At 36.1% G+C, this 17,975-nt stretch overlaps 1 protein-coding gene across 2 annotated transcripts in view; it reads left to right on the forward strand.

The window, feature by feature from the left end:
- KIAA1958 (KIAA1958 ortholog) overlaps positions 1-17,975 on the forward strand; it is a 250,101-nt gene that overhangs the window by 221,088 nt on the left and 11,038 nt on the right. For both annotated transcript variants that reach the window (XM_074207492.1, XM_074207491.1), the window contains one exon: positions 14,738-14,910. In XM_074207492.1, the coding sequence (XP_074063593.1) occupies positions 14,738-14,910 (173 nt within the window). The remainder of the gene's footprint in view (positions 1-14,737; positions 14,911-17,975) is intronic.

The following is a 17,975-nucleotide window of genomic DNA, read 5'->3' on the forward strand; positions in this document are numbered from 1 at the left end:
AAGTTATATACACTGGTGGAGGGGGTGCCGACATCACTGAGAAGATCATCAATAAATCTAACTATAATATATATACATATATACAGAGGAATGTGTATATGTATATATATATAATGCATTTATATCCATATTCATCTCTTCTCAGATTCTTCATATATGTCACATATACGTATATACCAGCTATTAATGTAAGTATAATTTTATATTTTAGCTATACAAAATATATTTAATCTAGTGATATCTGTAGTTATATATTTTTAAAATCTGCACCAGTGGAAGGAGTGCCCACATCACTGAGATGAGTGATACATCAGTTAATCCAAGAATAACATATATATTCATAGACATATGTATCATCTTAGATTACTCATAAAAACCATAAACACTATTAATGTATGTAAACATATTAGCTATATAAAAATGCATTTAATCTAGTGAGATAGATAGAATTTATTTTTATCTGTACCACCGGAGAGAATACCTACATCACTGAGATCAGTAATCTATCAATTAACCTATGTATGGGTATACATATATAAATATTCATGTTTATATATATATATATGTATATGTATATATTCTTATCTCAGTGATATAGGTCCCTCCACTGGCGCAAATTTTTTAAAATCTAGATATTACTAGACTAAATATATTTTATATGGCTAATATATATATATATATATTTAAATAGTTAGTATATATGACTGTATATGTATAATAGATAGAAAACACTTTAAGTTTTACAGAGTACTTTACAAATATGATCATTTTTTAACCTCACAACAACCCTAGGAGGCAAGGCAAATGGCTTGCTAATCTAGAAAGTATCAGAGGCAGTATGTAAATTCAACTTACTGACTCCAGGTCCATCTTTCTTTCCATTGCTCCACCTGACTGTGTGGTTATCATATTAAAATAATGCAACAGTAATAATATCCTACTTTGAATGAACTAAATTGTCAAAATCATATTTCATAAGAATTATTTGGTAGAAATAATTTTAATCTCATTTTTTTTCTTAGTAAGATGGCTACCGTTTGTTTTGTTTTTGTTTTAGTATATGTGATTTGGGTACAGCTAATGAGTCCTGTCCAGCAGTAGCCTGACAACAAACTCATTGATTAATAGTATATTTGGCATTGAAATTGTCAGATTTTCTTTTTTATTTTTATTAGAGTGTTGCTATTGGAATGTACCCAAAGGACTGCTCTTCTTGTAGCTTAAAAGATCATCTTTCCTTTTCATAAATTAGTAAAAACTAAAAATAGTTTGTGCATTTTCATTGGCAATAAAGGAAAGTTTCACTGCCTAATTATGGTTTAATCCATTATCAGAATGAAAGGTTATCAAATTACATACCTTTAATATTTATTGGGAAATGTTTGCAGTAAACTACAGGCAGTGAATGGGTGCCTGGATAAATTCATAACTTTTTTTCCATCCTAATGCTTCAAGTAATGAAGGGTTCAGTTTGGATCAAACTTGAAAATCCAGGCTATGAGACTTATCAAGTCCATTTCCAAGATTGAACTTACTTTCAGAGCTACCCTGTGAGTAAGTTATGAAATGATTGGAGTATAGCTAATAAAGACTTATAGAAAGCTTAAATTCATATAAACTTTGCATTGATGTGACCTAATTTTGGCCAAAGTGCCTTTATGCAATGAGTTTCTGAAAATAGTTCATTGTGGAAAGAGGAACTTACAGTATATAATTGCAAAGACAAACAAGCTCTCATAGTGAATTCTTGGTCAGTTCCAATCTGACCATTTCCAGTTAGATAATAGATTTGAAATTATAGACGAAAGAATTGAGTATATGTCAGAAATTTAAAAGATGTAGTATATTGATCCTATAGACTGATCTTATCTTTAAATATCATCTACCTACATAACTGGCCATCACACTGTCATAATATTTTTATTTTTATTTCATTATTGTGACTTTTTCATTTACAAATGTCATTTTTAATTCTGTGGGAGTGATTCATTGTCATGACATAATAGGATCTGACCCAACTTTTCAAGTTATGGCAAATCATTGTCCAAAGTGAATTACAGTCTTCGATTAGTTAGTTAATTGCTAAATCATTTAGATATCCTTGCCTTTGCCTTTACTGCATACTCCACAGAAAGGCCAAGATACAACCCTAGCCAGAGAACACCAACATCTTTTTTGGGGGAGAATGGTTATAAATTTCAGAGGTAGAAAGGACCTCAAGGAACTTAGTTCAACCTCCCCTCAATTTTAGAGGTAAGAAAATTGTAAGGGATAGAACTAGGATATGAACCGAGGTGTTCCTATTCCACATTCAGCATTGTGTGACCAGCTATTGCTAAAATGACATGAAATATTTATTCAGGGGAAAATATTACCCAGTAGTTATTTAAGGGATTAAAGAAGCTTCATTTTAAAGATGCATCAGTGGATAAATTAACTATGTTATTTTTTTTTGCCATCAATCCAAGGTTTGATTTATTGATTGCTTGATAAGCTCAAAATATACAGTCGAAGTACAATCTCAAGTTGATATCTTAATTCCCTGATTATTTGATACATAGCATTGCCTCAGTCACAAATACCCTCTCCTATCTCCTTAGAAATACACTTCTCAAGAGTCATGAATTACATCAAATTATCATTTTATACCTTATCCCCTTTTCAGTTACCCTCCAAGGACACACAGTCCTCATGAGCCAAAGCATCACGCAAAGTCAAATCATTTCATGAACCATTTGTACCTCCCCCTAGCATACTCTCTCCCATACTCCCTCCCTTTAGTTCCCCAAGCAAGGCACTTAAACATTTGTTAACTGAAGTATGAATTAAGTCCCACATTTCTATGTAGGTTCCCACCCTCTGCTTGAAAGTCACTTCTGATTTAATTAACTAGTGTCTCTAAGTGCTCTAAATACTGGCACACTAGGAAGATCTCTTTTAAGAACTTTACACTTGATTGTAAGGTATGGGAGACACTGACTCTGGACCACCCAACATACGATGTCCTTATCAGAGAAAGTGCTAATTAGGTCAAAGGAAGCTGAGACACATTAGAGAGCATACCCCAGCTTTTCATCTGGGCTTTTTTGTCTCAATCATAGTGATGTCCTCTTGCTCAATGGAAAGACAAGGACCTGCCATACCCATATACTTTAAATCCAATCTCTTCAATGATGTTCAACCCTCTAACTGTCCTTAGAGAAATACAATTCTCAAGAGTTACAAATGTTATATCTTTTCCTTTTTTGTTTTTTTAGTATTTTTATTTTTTTAAGAAAGATTTTATTTATTTTGAGTTCTACAATTTTTCCCTTAATCTTACTTCCCTCCCCCCACCCCCCACAGAAGGCAGTCTGTTAGTCTTCACATTGTTTCCATAGTATACATTAATCTAAGTTAAATGTGATGAGAGAGAAATCATATCCTGAAGGGAGAAAAATAAAGTATAAGAGATAGTAAAATTACATAATAAGATAAGTTTTTTTTCCCCCTAAATTCAAGGTAATAGTCTTTGGTCTTTGTTCAAACTCCACAATTCTTTCTCTGGATACAGATGGTATTTTCCATTGCAGACAGCCCAAAACTGTCCCTGATTGTTGTGCTGATGGAATGAGCAAGTCCAACAAGGTTGGTCATTACTCCCATGTTGCTGTTAGGGTGTATAGTGTTTTTCTGGTTCTGCTCATCTCACTCAACATCAGTTCATGCAAATCCCTCCAGGCTTCCCTGAATTCCCATCCCTCCTGGTTTCTAATAGAACAATAGTGTTCCATGACATACATATACCACAGTTTGTTAAACTATTCCCCAGTTGAAGGACATTTACTTAATTTCCAATTCTTTGCCACCACAAATAGGGCTGCTATGAATATTTTTGTACAAGTAATGTTTTTACCCTTTTTCATAATCTCTTCAGTAGTGGTATTGCTGGATCAAAGGTTATGCACATTTTTGTTGGCCTTTGGGTGTAATTCCAAATTGCTCTCCAGAAAGGTTGGATGAGTTAACAGCTCCTACGTTATTTGGACCCCCTTTCACTTTTTTCCTTATTCACTCAACCTTTCCCCAAAGAGAAAGTAATCCAGAAAGTCAAGTTCAATCTGAACTCTCTAGTGGGAGATCTTTGCCCTCAAATGGTGCCTCAGTGGCCTGAGAAAAGTATTTAATATTCCTGCCCACTTCCCTTAGTTACTTGGGAGAATTTGACACTTTTGAGGCAGATATGTCAGGATTGGGTCATGGTATGGCAAGTGATTTTTATCATCCTGTGACTTTAATGAGTATCTTCTCTTTCCTATTAATCTTTTCCCTTCTTCCTTGTCCCCAGAAAGATAGGCAGCTAAGTGATACTGTGGATAGAGTTCTGAGACAGGATTCAGGAAGTCTCAAGTTCAAATGGCACCCTAGACATCAGCTGTGAGACCCTAGACAGATATAAAGAAGATAATGCCAAATAGATCAAGATCAACCTATAATTAGAATATAATTAGTCTAATTATAGATAGGTACATTTGTAGTATTTGCCCTCCCACTTTTCTTCTCTGCCTTCACGAACTAATAGAAAAATCTCTTAATCTTCTTGCTTCAGTTTCCTCAACTGTAAAATAGGGATAATAATAACACTTCCCTCCCAAGGTTGTTGTGAGGATCCAATGAGCTGGAGTCATTTGTAGGTACCTGCCTAGAACTTGAATGCCAGGATCAAGAATTTATACTTTATTTGGGAGGGGATAAGGAACCCATATTTGTTTTTTATCTGGTCAGTAGTATTGATGAACAGCAGTAAAATTGCCCAAACTGAATCCACTCAGAATAATTAGGAGGCCTCCCAGGGCTTATGTGGCCTCTTTGCTGTAGCTTACAATTATTATGTCTCATCATTCATAAGTACTCTTCTGTAGCTGATTTCAAGACATTATCAATATTATTGATTTAGTTCTGCTTGATTCTGCTCTTCTCAAATAAGATAATTGTAAATGGGCTTAACACAGAGCCTAGACACTTTTAAAGGCTTATTTTCTTCTCTTTCCTCCCTTCTTCTTGCTTTTTGAGATAGATCCACTAATATGAATGATTTCATCAATATAGGGATTCCTAATCTGGAAATTCTTTCCAATAATGCAAATCAGAACTCAACCCTATCTATGACCCAGATAGATGCTTAAGGTGCATAACTTGGAGGTTAGGCTAATAAATGTCAGAGGCAAGATTTGCAATCAGGTTTCCCTTAATTAAATCAAGTCCATAACTGTGCATCATATCCCCTGCTTTTTTGTGAGTCAATAACCCCTTTAGCAATCATGTGATACCTATATCCCCTTTTAGAATGATGTTTTAAAATAATTGAAGGAAATTATAATTTTCTGTTAGAGGTTAGTGAACATGAAAGAGTAATCCCCCCCCCATTCAAGTTATTGAATTCCATGAAATCTATCTACAGATTCCAGTTCTAGATCAATACAATTTCATTATTTAAGTAAGTCAGTGGAAACAGAACAGAATAAAGAGAGACAATGCCAAATAGGTCAACCTATAATTAGACCTGCTGTTGGAATTATAGCAGTACATTTGAAGCATTTGCCCTCCCATTGTTCTTCTCTATTTTCATGAGCTAATAGAAAAGTGGGGCAGGGACCAGGAAATTTGAAATAGATCCTTATTAAGTTTTCCTATTTCCCCCTACTTTTAAGATTGTTACTAAGGAGAATATTCTTGATTTTAGGTTCTACTTTTTATGTATCTTGGAAGCCTGATATCCTGGGGAAGTCTTCCAGAATAGGCAAATGTTAGCCCTTCTTGGTATGGGATATGTACATTTAAATGAAATAAGTTGTACTACAGACCAACATGTTAGACTTCTATATACTGACTGTCTTTCCCAGTGAAAAAGGCCTGTTATTGTACTTTCTCTCTAAGCCCAAATTGTTGGTCCTTCAGGACTTTAAAGTCCTGAACAAAGTTTTCCTGGAGCCAGCCCACATTTGTTATAGTCTCACTGAGAACATATATTGGCAAAATTTTCAAACCTTACAAATCAGGACTTGTTCTATTGATTTGTTAGGCATAAGAAAGTGATGGAGAAAATGTTAATGCAGATTAAAACTTAAAACTATGTCTCTAGTAACTTTTTTCTTCCTGGAGAGCTGGTTGTTAAACACATACTAGCACAGAACATTCTACATTAATTTATTTCTCTTCGTACTTAGCAATATAGTATAAGTAAAACAGAGAGAGCTAAAATATTGAATGAGTGGATGGATGAATTTGGATTTCCAAAGGTTTAAGACTAGAGCCTTATTGGGGCAAAAAGGTAAAAGAAGAAATTCAGACATTTAATGACCATTCCCTCCTTGTTTTTATGTCATTCCAGAGTAGTGAGGCAACTTGATGGAATAATGAGCTTGGCATCAGAAAGACTTGAGTTCCAATTCTATCTCAGATACTTACTAGCTGTGTAAACTTTTACTTTAACTTCCCTATGCCTCAGTTTCTTCATTTGTAAAAAGAGGGGGTTGAACTCAGTAACTTCTAAGTTCCCTTCTAGGTTCAATATTTATTATCTTATGATTCAGTTGTCACATCTCTTAGCTATTATATATGTTTTGAGCCTTACATAAAGATGCTGTTATTTTAAAAAATTCAAGTCAATATTTTTACATATGTCAGAGCATTCTGCTGTTGCCATATGTGGTCTGTAGTCCAGATTCCCTCAAAACTCTGGGGTCATGATCCAGGTTTAGTCCCAGTAGTCTTATTTAAGAGAGTCATTCCCTCTTTCTCTGGCTTCTTGCCTCCTCTTGGAATTGCTTCATAACATATGAATATATTTATGTCTGTTTCCCCAGAAGTAGATAACAAGGTCTCCAGGTATTGAAATAGGCATTTATTTACCTTTTCTTGGTCTCAGTTTTCTACTCTGTAAACTAAAATTAGACTAGATCATTTCCAAGACTCCATCCAAATCCTCTGAAATGTAGCACTCTACTTATAACTACCTTCTGCGATTGATTGTATAAATATCTCCATTTTGTTATCCCTGGATTTGATTTTTGACTCAGCCACTTAGTAATTATTTATCTTTGATCGAATCAATATAGAAAATAAGCTCCTTGAGGACAGGGACTCTTCATTTATTTACCTTTGAATCCCCAGAATCCAGTACTGTGCTTGCACACACTAGGCTCCTAGTAGAGCAGGTAGGTGGACAGGATAGAACAGGTGGATAGAGACAGGAATCAGAAAGACCTGAGTTCAAACCTAACTTCAGGCACTTACTAGTTGTGTGTCTCTCTGCAAGTCACTTAATCCTGTTTGTCTCAGTTACTTATCTGTAAAATAAGTTGGAAAATAAAATAGCAAATACTGATAGAATCACAAAGAGTTGGACATGACTGCAATGACTGAACAAGAGTCACTTTGAATCTTGTTTCATGAATTGGATATTTTAATAGTTGAGGAAGACCATAGCTCAGAGGCATTCAGTGAAGTTCAATTCATCAACTATGTGCTGGCTTCTGGGGTTCCAAAGGAAAAAAGAAATGCAGTCTTTGTCCTCAGCTGGCTTACATTCTCTAACTACTAAGTGGTAGAGTCCGCACACCAATCCTGGTCATAGATATCTTTGAATCTTTCCTGGCATGCATAGAAGGTTGATTGCTATTGGCTAAGTTGAATTCTGTCCAAGTCTAAAATACTTTAGGGAGAGGGAAAGGACTTGTAACATTTGGCATAGAAAACTCCCAAATAAGGATACTTCCTTTGCCAATTCAGGTCAGTACTTTCTTAGCAAGGGTAACCAGGTGGCACCATAGTACTTAGTGTGCTGGCTCTGAGGTCCAGAAAACATCTTCCTGAGTTCAAATTCAGCCTCAGAAACTTACCAGTTATTTGACCCTAGGCATATAGTTTCCCTTGTTAGTCTCAACTTCCTCAAATGTAAAATGAGCTGAAGTAGGAAATGGCAAACCCTTCCTGTATCTTTGATAAGAAAACCCCAAATGGGGTAATTAAGAGTCAGACATGACTGAACACCACTTTCTTTGAAACTTATTAACAGTTGCAAAGAAGCACTTGAGGGGTTAAGGAACTTTTGAGAGTTATATAGTCAGACATGTCAGAGACTGAGCTTGAACTCCTATCTTCCTGACTGTGAGGTCAGCCCTTTATCCACCATCCAACCTCTTCCACTACACCATACTGTTTATTTATATAACAGAAGGATGAGCAACTTTACTATATTTGAGCACCAGAAGAATTTTTGCAAGAGTCAGACATAAAGTTCACCAAAGAGTATTTACTTTCAAGGTAGAAGTAGAACATTTATTATATGTGCATATATGAATAGATAGAGCTATACAGATCAATCTATCTCTATACCCATATCTGTATATTTAAAAGAGACCCAACTTTTGCCTTTATCTCTGGAATTATTCATAAAAGCACAGCAAAATCCCCTTCAAAATATTTACTCTCCCTGAAACTTTTCCCCAAGTCTACTGTTTTCTTCTCCTTCTAGTCATTCTTTCCTAGCTCTCCATTCTTTTACCTGTTCTCCACCCAGAACACAATATCAGGAGAGGAGGAGGAGGAAGTGGTGATGGTAGTGGAATGATCAGGAGATAAGCAGATACAGAAGGTCAGGAAGGAAAATGAGAGACAGCTAAAACAAAAAGGGGCGGCTAGGTGGCGCAGTGAATAGAACACCTGCCCTGGAGTCAGGAGTACCTGAGTTCAAATCTGGCCTCAGACACTTAATAATTACCTACCTGTGTGGCCTTAGGCAAGCCACTTAACCCTATCATTTGCCCTGCAAACAACAACAATGAAAAAAAAAGACATAGCCTAGAAGAAAGAATATTAGACATGAAAGAGGTTTCTAGAGGTTTGGGAGACAGCATTGGTCTAGTGACTAGAATGGCCCAGTAATTAGAGCTCTAGGCCTGGAATCAGAAATATCTGAGTTCAAATTCTGCCTCAGACCCTTACTATAGCATTAACCTAAGGAAGTCACTTAACCTCTGTTTGCCTCAGTTTCTTCAGCTGTAAAATGGGGATAACAACAGTATCTCCCAGGGTTTTTGTGAGGAACAAATGAGATAATATTTTTAAAGTGCTTGTTATAGTATCTCACAAAATTCCCACCTTTCCTCCTTGTGGCTAGATTGATGGTCTTGGAGTTCAAAAGACCTAGGTCTATATCTTCTTTGATATTTGTTTTTGTTCTTCCTTTGTTGTGAAGAGTACTGATGGTATCACAGGCAATTTTTTGACTTGTGGATTTAAGTGAGGCAGAGTTGCACCAAGTTTTCAATCTCTCTTTTTCTACCTGAATTATCAAAATCCAGAGGCAAAATAAAAGTCAAGATGGCTTGGGATGGAGGGGATGATCTTGTCATCCTTGATGTCTGATCAAGCTATAAGGACTCCAAAGAGCCTTCTCCAGCTTGCCTCTATAACAAAACAAATTATTTTCATCTGCCCATGACACCAATAGGGATTTTTTTCTCTTGTTTGAGGTTTATCTCCCCCTAACTCACTGACAGGTTTGAGGCTTGCTAGTTACCCTCAACCTTTCGTTTCAATTGTGTCCAACTTTTCATGACCCTGTTTTGGGGTTTTCTTGTACAGGAAACTAGAAAGGTTTGCCACTTCCATCTCCAGCTTATTTTAGAGATAAGGAAATTGTGGCAAACATGGTTAAGTGACTTGCTAGTAAATGTATGAGGTCAGATCTGAATTAGGTCTTCCTAATTCCAGGCTGGACCCTTTATCCATTGCTTCATCATTGGCACAGTGGAGAGAGTAGCTATCTGGAATCAAGAGGACCTGAGTTCAAATCTAGCTTCAAACATTTAATACTACCTGTGTGATCTTGGGCAAGTCCCTAATTGCTTCATATCGAGGACCATCTTCAATAATCCTGATTCATATTTGGTCACTGAACCCAGATGGCTCTGGAGGAAAAAGGGAGACATGATTTATTGCAGCATCCTCTCACTCAAATCCATTTCTCTTGCTTTTTATGACATCACCTCCCTGATTCCATGGTCTATGAGAACAAAGGATACCCATCATCACCCTCAACCTGGTTTAGTCTGTCTACCAAGATGGTTTTACCAAGGCATGGTTACTGTGCATGCTAGAGTTTCTTGGAGCTGCAGGTAAGAATTGGGTGAATCGACTGGAGACCAAATCATCTGGATAAGTGACCCTAAAAGGGCTCTGCAAGTCCTCATGTCAGATGTGCCGGTCATCCCTGAACACTCTATACAACCTTTCACACTTACTAACTGTTTGACATTAGGCATGTCATTTAACCCATTTGTGAAATGGGAATCATGCCCATAATACATATCTCACAGAGTTTGTATGAAGTTCAAATGAGAGCACAGTGTTTTTCAAACTTTGATTTCTCTTCAGTTCTATTCAGCAAACACTTATTAAGCATCTGCTATTTGCCAGGCAAGTAGGAACTATAAAGTGAAAAGCAAAACAGTACTTGCCTTCAAGAAACTAGAAGAGGACATCATGGAACAGATAAATAATTGCAAAGTCATTTTAGGGGGGCAGTGAGTGGACAGAGTACTACCTGAAGATCAGGAAATGCCTACTATGGGAGGGAATGTTTTAACTCAGCCTGGACAAGAGGCAGAAAACCCAAGATGCAGATGGGAGGAGGGAAAACATTCCACACAGGTGAGGAAGACCATACAAAAAGAATGGGGATGAAAGATGGAAGGCTGGGGAAAAAATCAGATAGTATGGTGGAAATTGAGGACTTTGTGGGGTGGGGAATAATGCAAGATAAACCTGGAAAGATAAGTAGAGCCAAAGTTTGCATTTTACCCTAGAAGCAATGGTGCCCATAAAGTTTATTCAACAGAGGATCAGTGAGATCAGACATTATTTCTACTGTTTTAGGTAAGGATATGAAGAATAAGCCTAAATGCAGAGGATATCTTTTCCAAATTAGGCAAGACTCAGTCAAGAGGACACTGGAAAAAGAGTGGCAGAATTAAGACTTGGGAAAGCTTTAACCATTACACCACCTAGCCACCTAGATATAATTTAATTAGAATTAATTTTAAATTAAGCTGGAGCAAATTATGTAGGTACCCATTCCTATCATTATAAATTTCACAAACCTTCACCAGTGTGCTTTCCAGTTAGTAGATTCAGTTAGCTCTAAACAAAGACATTTGCTAAGCTGGCACCATCACAGCAGTCATTACAAAACAACATCACTTCCTCCTAAACCAAGGGTATGCTTTCCCACAAATACATAGCATCAGTGAGAAGAATAGTCACATACAAAGAATACACTGGTAGTAAGGCACACTTATAAGGAAAACATGATCAGGGCAACTCATGCTTCTGATACTATAGGACTCTTAAGGTCTTTCCACTGTCATATTGGCTTCATACATGGTCTCTGTTCAATGTAGCCTCTATGTTGCTTCACTACTAGCCTGATCTTGATAGTCCCAGGAAATATTTTTAATGAACAGATGTTCTGCTGGGCAGTACAACACTCAATGGACAGAGCTAGCTCTCAAGTCTTTTTGGGGAGGCAGAAAAAGCACTGAACCTAGCTTTAAATTCTGCTTCTGATGTCTATCTGTGTGACTCTGGGCAAGTCATTATTTCTGGGCTTATTTTCTCATCAGTTAAAATAAAGGAACCTTTAAGGTTCCTTTGTGCTCTAGATCCTATGTTCCATAACTAGAATCCCAATTAGAGTTTTCTTGGCAAATGTACTGTAGTGATATTCCATTTCCTTCTCCAGATCTTCTTACAGATGAAGAAACTGAGGCAAACAGGGTGAAGTGACTTGCCTAGGGTCACATAGCAAGTAAATACCTGAGACCAGATTTGAACTCAGGAATGTAGATTTTCCTTACTCCTGACCCAGCACTCTATTCACTATACCACCCACTCAAATGATTACCTTTCTCTATTTGTGTTCGTCTGGAGACTGTCTCTCTGCTTCTTCAACTATAATTGTGACTCATTCTTTTGAACTGATTCTCTGAATTCCTAGATGGATGTCTTCTGGGCAAACACTTCCTCTGCTCAATGTCACAGTAAATATGGGGGGGGGGGGAATCTTCCTCCCATTCCCCAAAAAGTGAAGACTTGGATTCTTCCCTAGCTACTCGATGCTATTGCATTTATTTCCAATTAGAGAATTGAACTCCAAGTCTTTATGATATAAAGCTTCTGGGAGTGTTTCAATTTATTTGCTCAGTCAAATATGTCACCCCTTCTAACTCAGTTATTCACATTTTGTAAAAGAATCACAGATACTTTGCTAACACATCAACATTATGCCATCCATAACTATGAACCATGTAACTTCCTTGATAATTGGGATCTTTTCATTCTTTGTAGTTGTAATTCCAATCCATTTTGTAGGCACTAATAAATATTGTTTACATTAGGAGAGGTGGAGGGGAAACACCATATTAAAGTAACCATATGTTTTATTTTAATCTGTCCACTGACATCTACTGGGTAATCAGTACTGCCAGGTCCTATAGGTAATACAAAAGAAGAGTCTATTGCTATGACTACCATCATGGAGGTTATAAGTTTATTGAAGAGACAACATTAATGAGACAATCAAAAGGCAAAATGAGTGCCTAGTCGAGGTAATGTATGAATCAAAACAAAGGGAAAAGCATTTGTGGGATGGGTTTAGACTAGGAAAGAGATGAAAGAGCTCAAAACCTTAGGGGGGGTTAGGAATGTCTTGATATAGAAGATAGAACCTGAACTGATCTTAGAAGGTTTTACAAGATAGTGGTGAGGAGGTAGTGCACTACAAGCACTGGGGAGATTTGATTTAATAGAGGGGCCAGGAATGGAATGAAAATTTGGGAGAACATTAAAGTTAACTTATGTGGCTGGAAGACCAAGCTTGTGAAGGCCTAATGTGAAATGTCTGCATGGATAGTCTGAAACTAGAAGAGTTTCAATTTTGTCCTATTTTATTTCATATTTCATTATTCAGAGACTGTAATATTTCTTCACTCATTATCATACATCATTGGAGAATATAGATATTTATAAGATAGGGCTTTTTTTCCCCAAGTCAAACCAAGAAATCATTGAAGGAACTCTGCAGTTTCCCAAAGGAATTCTGACCCATTCTTTTAATTTTGGTCCAACACCATTTGCAGTGTCAAAAATATGGAAAATAATGGGAGAAATCTATAAGTTGTTCATCAAATTATATTTCATAGTCTGGAGAGCAGCTTTAGTTTTTGCTGTGTAAATGGTTAGATCAAATCTCCTTGAGAGGACTTGAATCTCATTTGACAATGTTCTTGCTAAAATCAGCAGGGTGGCATCAACAAGCATCAAGAGGACCTCATTATTTGTAGAGAATCCCTTCTTAACTTAGACCTTGTGCTGGAGCTCCTTTCCATAAAGGAAATGTCAGACATCTTTGGCAAGCATATATCTCCCTTTCTGCTTAATACTGAAAGTCAAAGGATCATCAAACAAAATTGTAATATCCATTTCCCTTCAAGGCTCATGAATCCTTTCCTGAGACTTTAGTTCCCTCTCCTCCACCAAAAATAAAATTATATTTATTCTGTACATTATGTGCTTTATTTTGTATGTGTTATTTCTCCAAGAAGAATGCAGATTCTTTGAGGCTAGGTATGTTTGTATTTGTTGTATGTTTATAATAATAATGTTTGTCCTTCATTTTCGAAGAAGATCCCAACATCAGAGAGGTGATGCCATGGCATGCACATAAATTGGAGTTGAGTGGGAAAGTGCTGTTCTAAGTCACCAGCCTCACATTTCTCCTCTGGAGTCAACTGTGTTCAGTGGCCAGATATGACTCAGGATGATTCCCTGGAGATGGCCCTGGATATGAGGCAGAGTTAAGTGACTTGCCCAAGTTCACACAGCTAGTAAATGGCAAATGTCTGAGGCCAGATTTGAACACCTGTTCTCCTGACTCCAAGGCCAGTGCTCTTTCTACCACACCACCTATCTGCCCTTGATTATTTATATAATGGATATATAAATATATCAAATATCCCATATTTTATGTTTAAGTACATATAAAATATATAATTGATATCATATATTTCTATTAAAATATGCTTATATATAAATTATAAAGTAGATTCCACACATTGTATATTTATATGTGAATATATAAACTGTAAAAATTGTTAATGTATTTTATATATTTATAAATTCATGTTATTGTAATATAAATAATATTTATATTATTTACAGAAACTAGGACAGTGAATGGAACAAATACTTATTCTTTTATTTCTAAAGACTACTGAAGAAATGAAAAAATTCTAATGATCTTGGTAAAGTTCACATACCATCTAGCCTATGTGCCATATATTGTATACTAATCAGTATCAGTACTGAGATTTCTAATTTCATTTCTTTAAAAGCTACATTTTCTTTTTTTCTAAGTGAAGGAATATGAAAGAATACGAAAGTTCATTTCATTAACTGGAGTATTTGGCAAAAATAGCTTTTATCACTGGGACAACCTCAAGGGCATCTCAGAGAATCAAAGAATCTCATATTTTATTTTTCAATTAGTATTTGTTTAATAGGATTTTTTTTGAGTAACTTAACATTTCAGGGTTCATGTAAGTGATCCAGGGTTCATATAAGTGATCCAAGACATCATTTTCCAGGAAAGGGATGACAAATTATTTTTAATTTCTTTTTGTTGGTTTTTTTATAGCATATTCTACTAAGCTCAACAAATTTCCTGTATTTAATTTTAATGATGAACTGAAGGACCTCTGTATCAGTGCGGTGAGCCCAAACACAACAAAAGCTACACTCTATGCACTTAATGTATGGAGATATTGGTGTATGACAAAAGGACTTAAGGACTACATGGATATTACCAAGGTAAGGAGTTTGACAATTCAATGTATTCATTTGACAAATAATAATTGAGTACTTTTTATGTACAAAGCACTTCACTTGGCACACTGAGGTGACTCATACAATCATTATGGTTATAGCCCTCTAAGAATTTATAATCTTACATGGGAAGATAAAAACATTCACTACATGAAACCACCATGAAAGATGGTACATGGTTAATGTGATGGAATAGTACAAATGAAATCTGCATAAATTCATAAGAAGTAAGGTCAATTTGGCTGGGTCAGTCAGGGACAATTTAATGGAGGATGTGAGACTTGAGTAGGTAGGATTTCAAAAGCTAGAGATAAGGAGTAACATTCAAGCCAAAAGGAATGTTTTAAGCTAAGTCATGGACATGAGAAAGAACATGTCTTATTTGAAAGACAAATATATTACTTTGATCCAAGAAAGAAGTTCATGTATAGCAGAACTGGGATATTAGACTGGATGGTTAAATTGGAACTGTATTTTGAAGGGTCATGAACCCTAGGTAGTAAAGTGGGTAGAGCACTGGGATTAGAATCAGGATGACTTATCTGAGTTCAAATCTGGCTTCAGAAACTTACCCTAGCTGTGTGACCCTGGGCAAGTTCCTCATCTGTAAAATGAGCTGGAGAAGGAAATGGCAAACCACTCTAGGAGCTTTGCTAAGAAAACCCCAAAGGGATAGCGAAAAACAAGAAGACTTTGTATAGACCTTAGGGAGCATAGGGTTGAGAAGATGGTGTGATGTAATGGAAAGGGTATTTTAGAAAGAATTTTCTGATAATAATATGCAGGATGAGTTTGGAGGGCCTAACTTTTAGAGACAACAGTCTTTCATGAGCTGTTATAGCAATCTAAGAATAAGATAATAAGAATCCAAGACTAAGATTTGAGAGTATAAAGATTCATCAGAGGAAGAAGTAATATCAAAATAAGAATGAACCTGATTTGATAACTTAGTTGTAGGGCATATAAAAGAAGGAAGGAGTCATAAATCATGTCAAAGCTTCTAGCCAGGATGCAAGGTGTTTAATAGCACAAGAGAAGTAAAAATTTTTTAAAATGATGGGAATCTGGAGGGGGAAAGCAGAAAGAGGGGAATTTTTACTTCATAAGTTTTATGCATTTTTATTTGAGCTGGTGATGATAGCACAGTTAAGTGAAAATGTCCAAAAGAAGAAGGAAAAAGTTCAATCTCAAAATCCTTCTCTGAAAGGAAACTTAGAAATCATTTACTCATACACCTTCATTTTACACTTAAGAAAATTTTGGTCCAGAGAGAAGTGAATTGCCTAAAGTCATACATCTAATACATCTAATAAATATCAAACTCAGGACTCAAATCCAGAATTCTGGTTCTATGATGCTCTCTCTCTACTTCATCAAATTGACTTCTCATGAAAAAAAATAGAGACATGACTGAAAATGGAGTTAAAAATATAGGTAAAGAGATTTGCTTTGGAGGGTCTCTTTATCCTCTGAGATAGAAGAAAATAAAGGATAGGTGAAAAGGAAGATAAATCTTAAAGAGAAGAGAAATAAAACCCTCAATTTTCCAATTTTCTCCACTAAAGTAAAAGGTCTTTTTACTGTAGGAGTGAGAAAGGATTTTCAGATTTAGAGCTTGAAAGGACTTTAGAGGCCAAAGACTCCAAAACTCGCATTTTACAGATGAGGAAACTGAAGCATAAGATGGGCAATGTTTCTTACATGGCAATAAGTATCTGAGGAAGGATTTTAACTCAGATCTTCCAAACTCCAACTGCAGTACTCTATCCACTGTGCTATCTAGCAGGATAGGAATTAGGATTTGAACAGTATAGGAACATTTTGTAGTAGATGTGGGACTATGCTTGAGAATGAGAAAAGATGAATAATAGAGTTTTCAGGCATTTCAGAGGGCCCAGTTGAAATGAACTAGCATGAAATTATAAGTCAAATCAGGCCAGCTTCATTCCCTGATTTTTTTTCTTACATTTCAACAAAAGAACAAGGACAGAGAAAGCAGACAGTGAGAGTGACTAAGAGTGCTTTGGGCATTGACAGAGTGGAAAATTAAAGTGAGGGAATTTATCCATGACCAATTGGTTTCTAATGGACAGTTCTAATGGACAATATTTGAATACATGGTTCCTATTCTAACCATTGTAAGAGAGAAAATTTACATAGTAGATCATAACTCACCTTTAAACTCTCAAAGTAGCTTCTGTTCAGCCAAAATGAAAATTTCCTTAGCAACTCTGATTGACACCTACACAATAACTCTGGATCATGCTAAACCAATTTGGGTTGCCATAGTGAGGTTAATATGTCATTTCTTAAAGCAATACTCATGGGGTTTCCCTTAATTGGTAGCTAGCTGAAGGGATTTTGGAAGCCAGTAAAATTAGTAATTGCTGACTGTCTGTCTTTCCTCTCAGGACTGTCAAAATAATGGACTTAACCCCATAAAAGATAAAAACAAAGAATTTTTTTAAAAGTTTATTTGATAGGCTAAAGAGCTAGCATTGGAATATTAACTTAAAGATGTCAGTAAGTCAAACCCATTTCCCTTCGAAGGATGTGATGCATCATTACTGCTAATTAATCTGTTGCTTTCAATAAACCCCTGACTGGCATAGCCTGAAAAGGTGTTTACAGAGCTTTTCAACTCTAGTGACTTAAAGACCATAAAAATGGATTTACTGATTAAAAATGGAAAGCAAAAAAGCCCATCATTTTGAAGTAGTCAGAATCCTGTCACAAACATTTGAAGGAAAACATCTCTGTGTGAACCCTCTGTATACTCCTCCATGTATCTGGAAGAGCAATATAATTTCAAAGTTGGAAGAAATATAGCATTGTGGTAGTCAAAAATCATAGCAGAATAGAGGGGGGAAAGCAAATGAAGTCTTAGTCAACCCTCTTTTGTTAAATTAGAGAACAAGTATATCTTGGCTAAAAAGAAAGTTAGAATACCATTCTCCTGGGTAGTCAAATCAACAAGCATTTATTAAGCACCTACTGTTTGTCAGGCACTATGCTGAGTGGTATAATGTAAGTGGAATGTGCCCCTACCC

The sequence above is a fragment of the Macrotis lagotis genome, chromosome X (genome assembly GCF_037893015.1).
Source record: "Macrotis lagotis isolate mMagLag1 chromosome X, bilby.v1.9.chrom.fasta, whole genome shotgun sequence".
Taxonomy (NCBI): domain Eukaryota; kingdom Metazoa; phylum Chordata; class Mammalia; order Peramelemorphia; family Peramelidae; genus Macrotis; species Macrotis lagotis.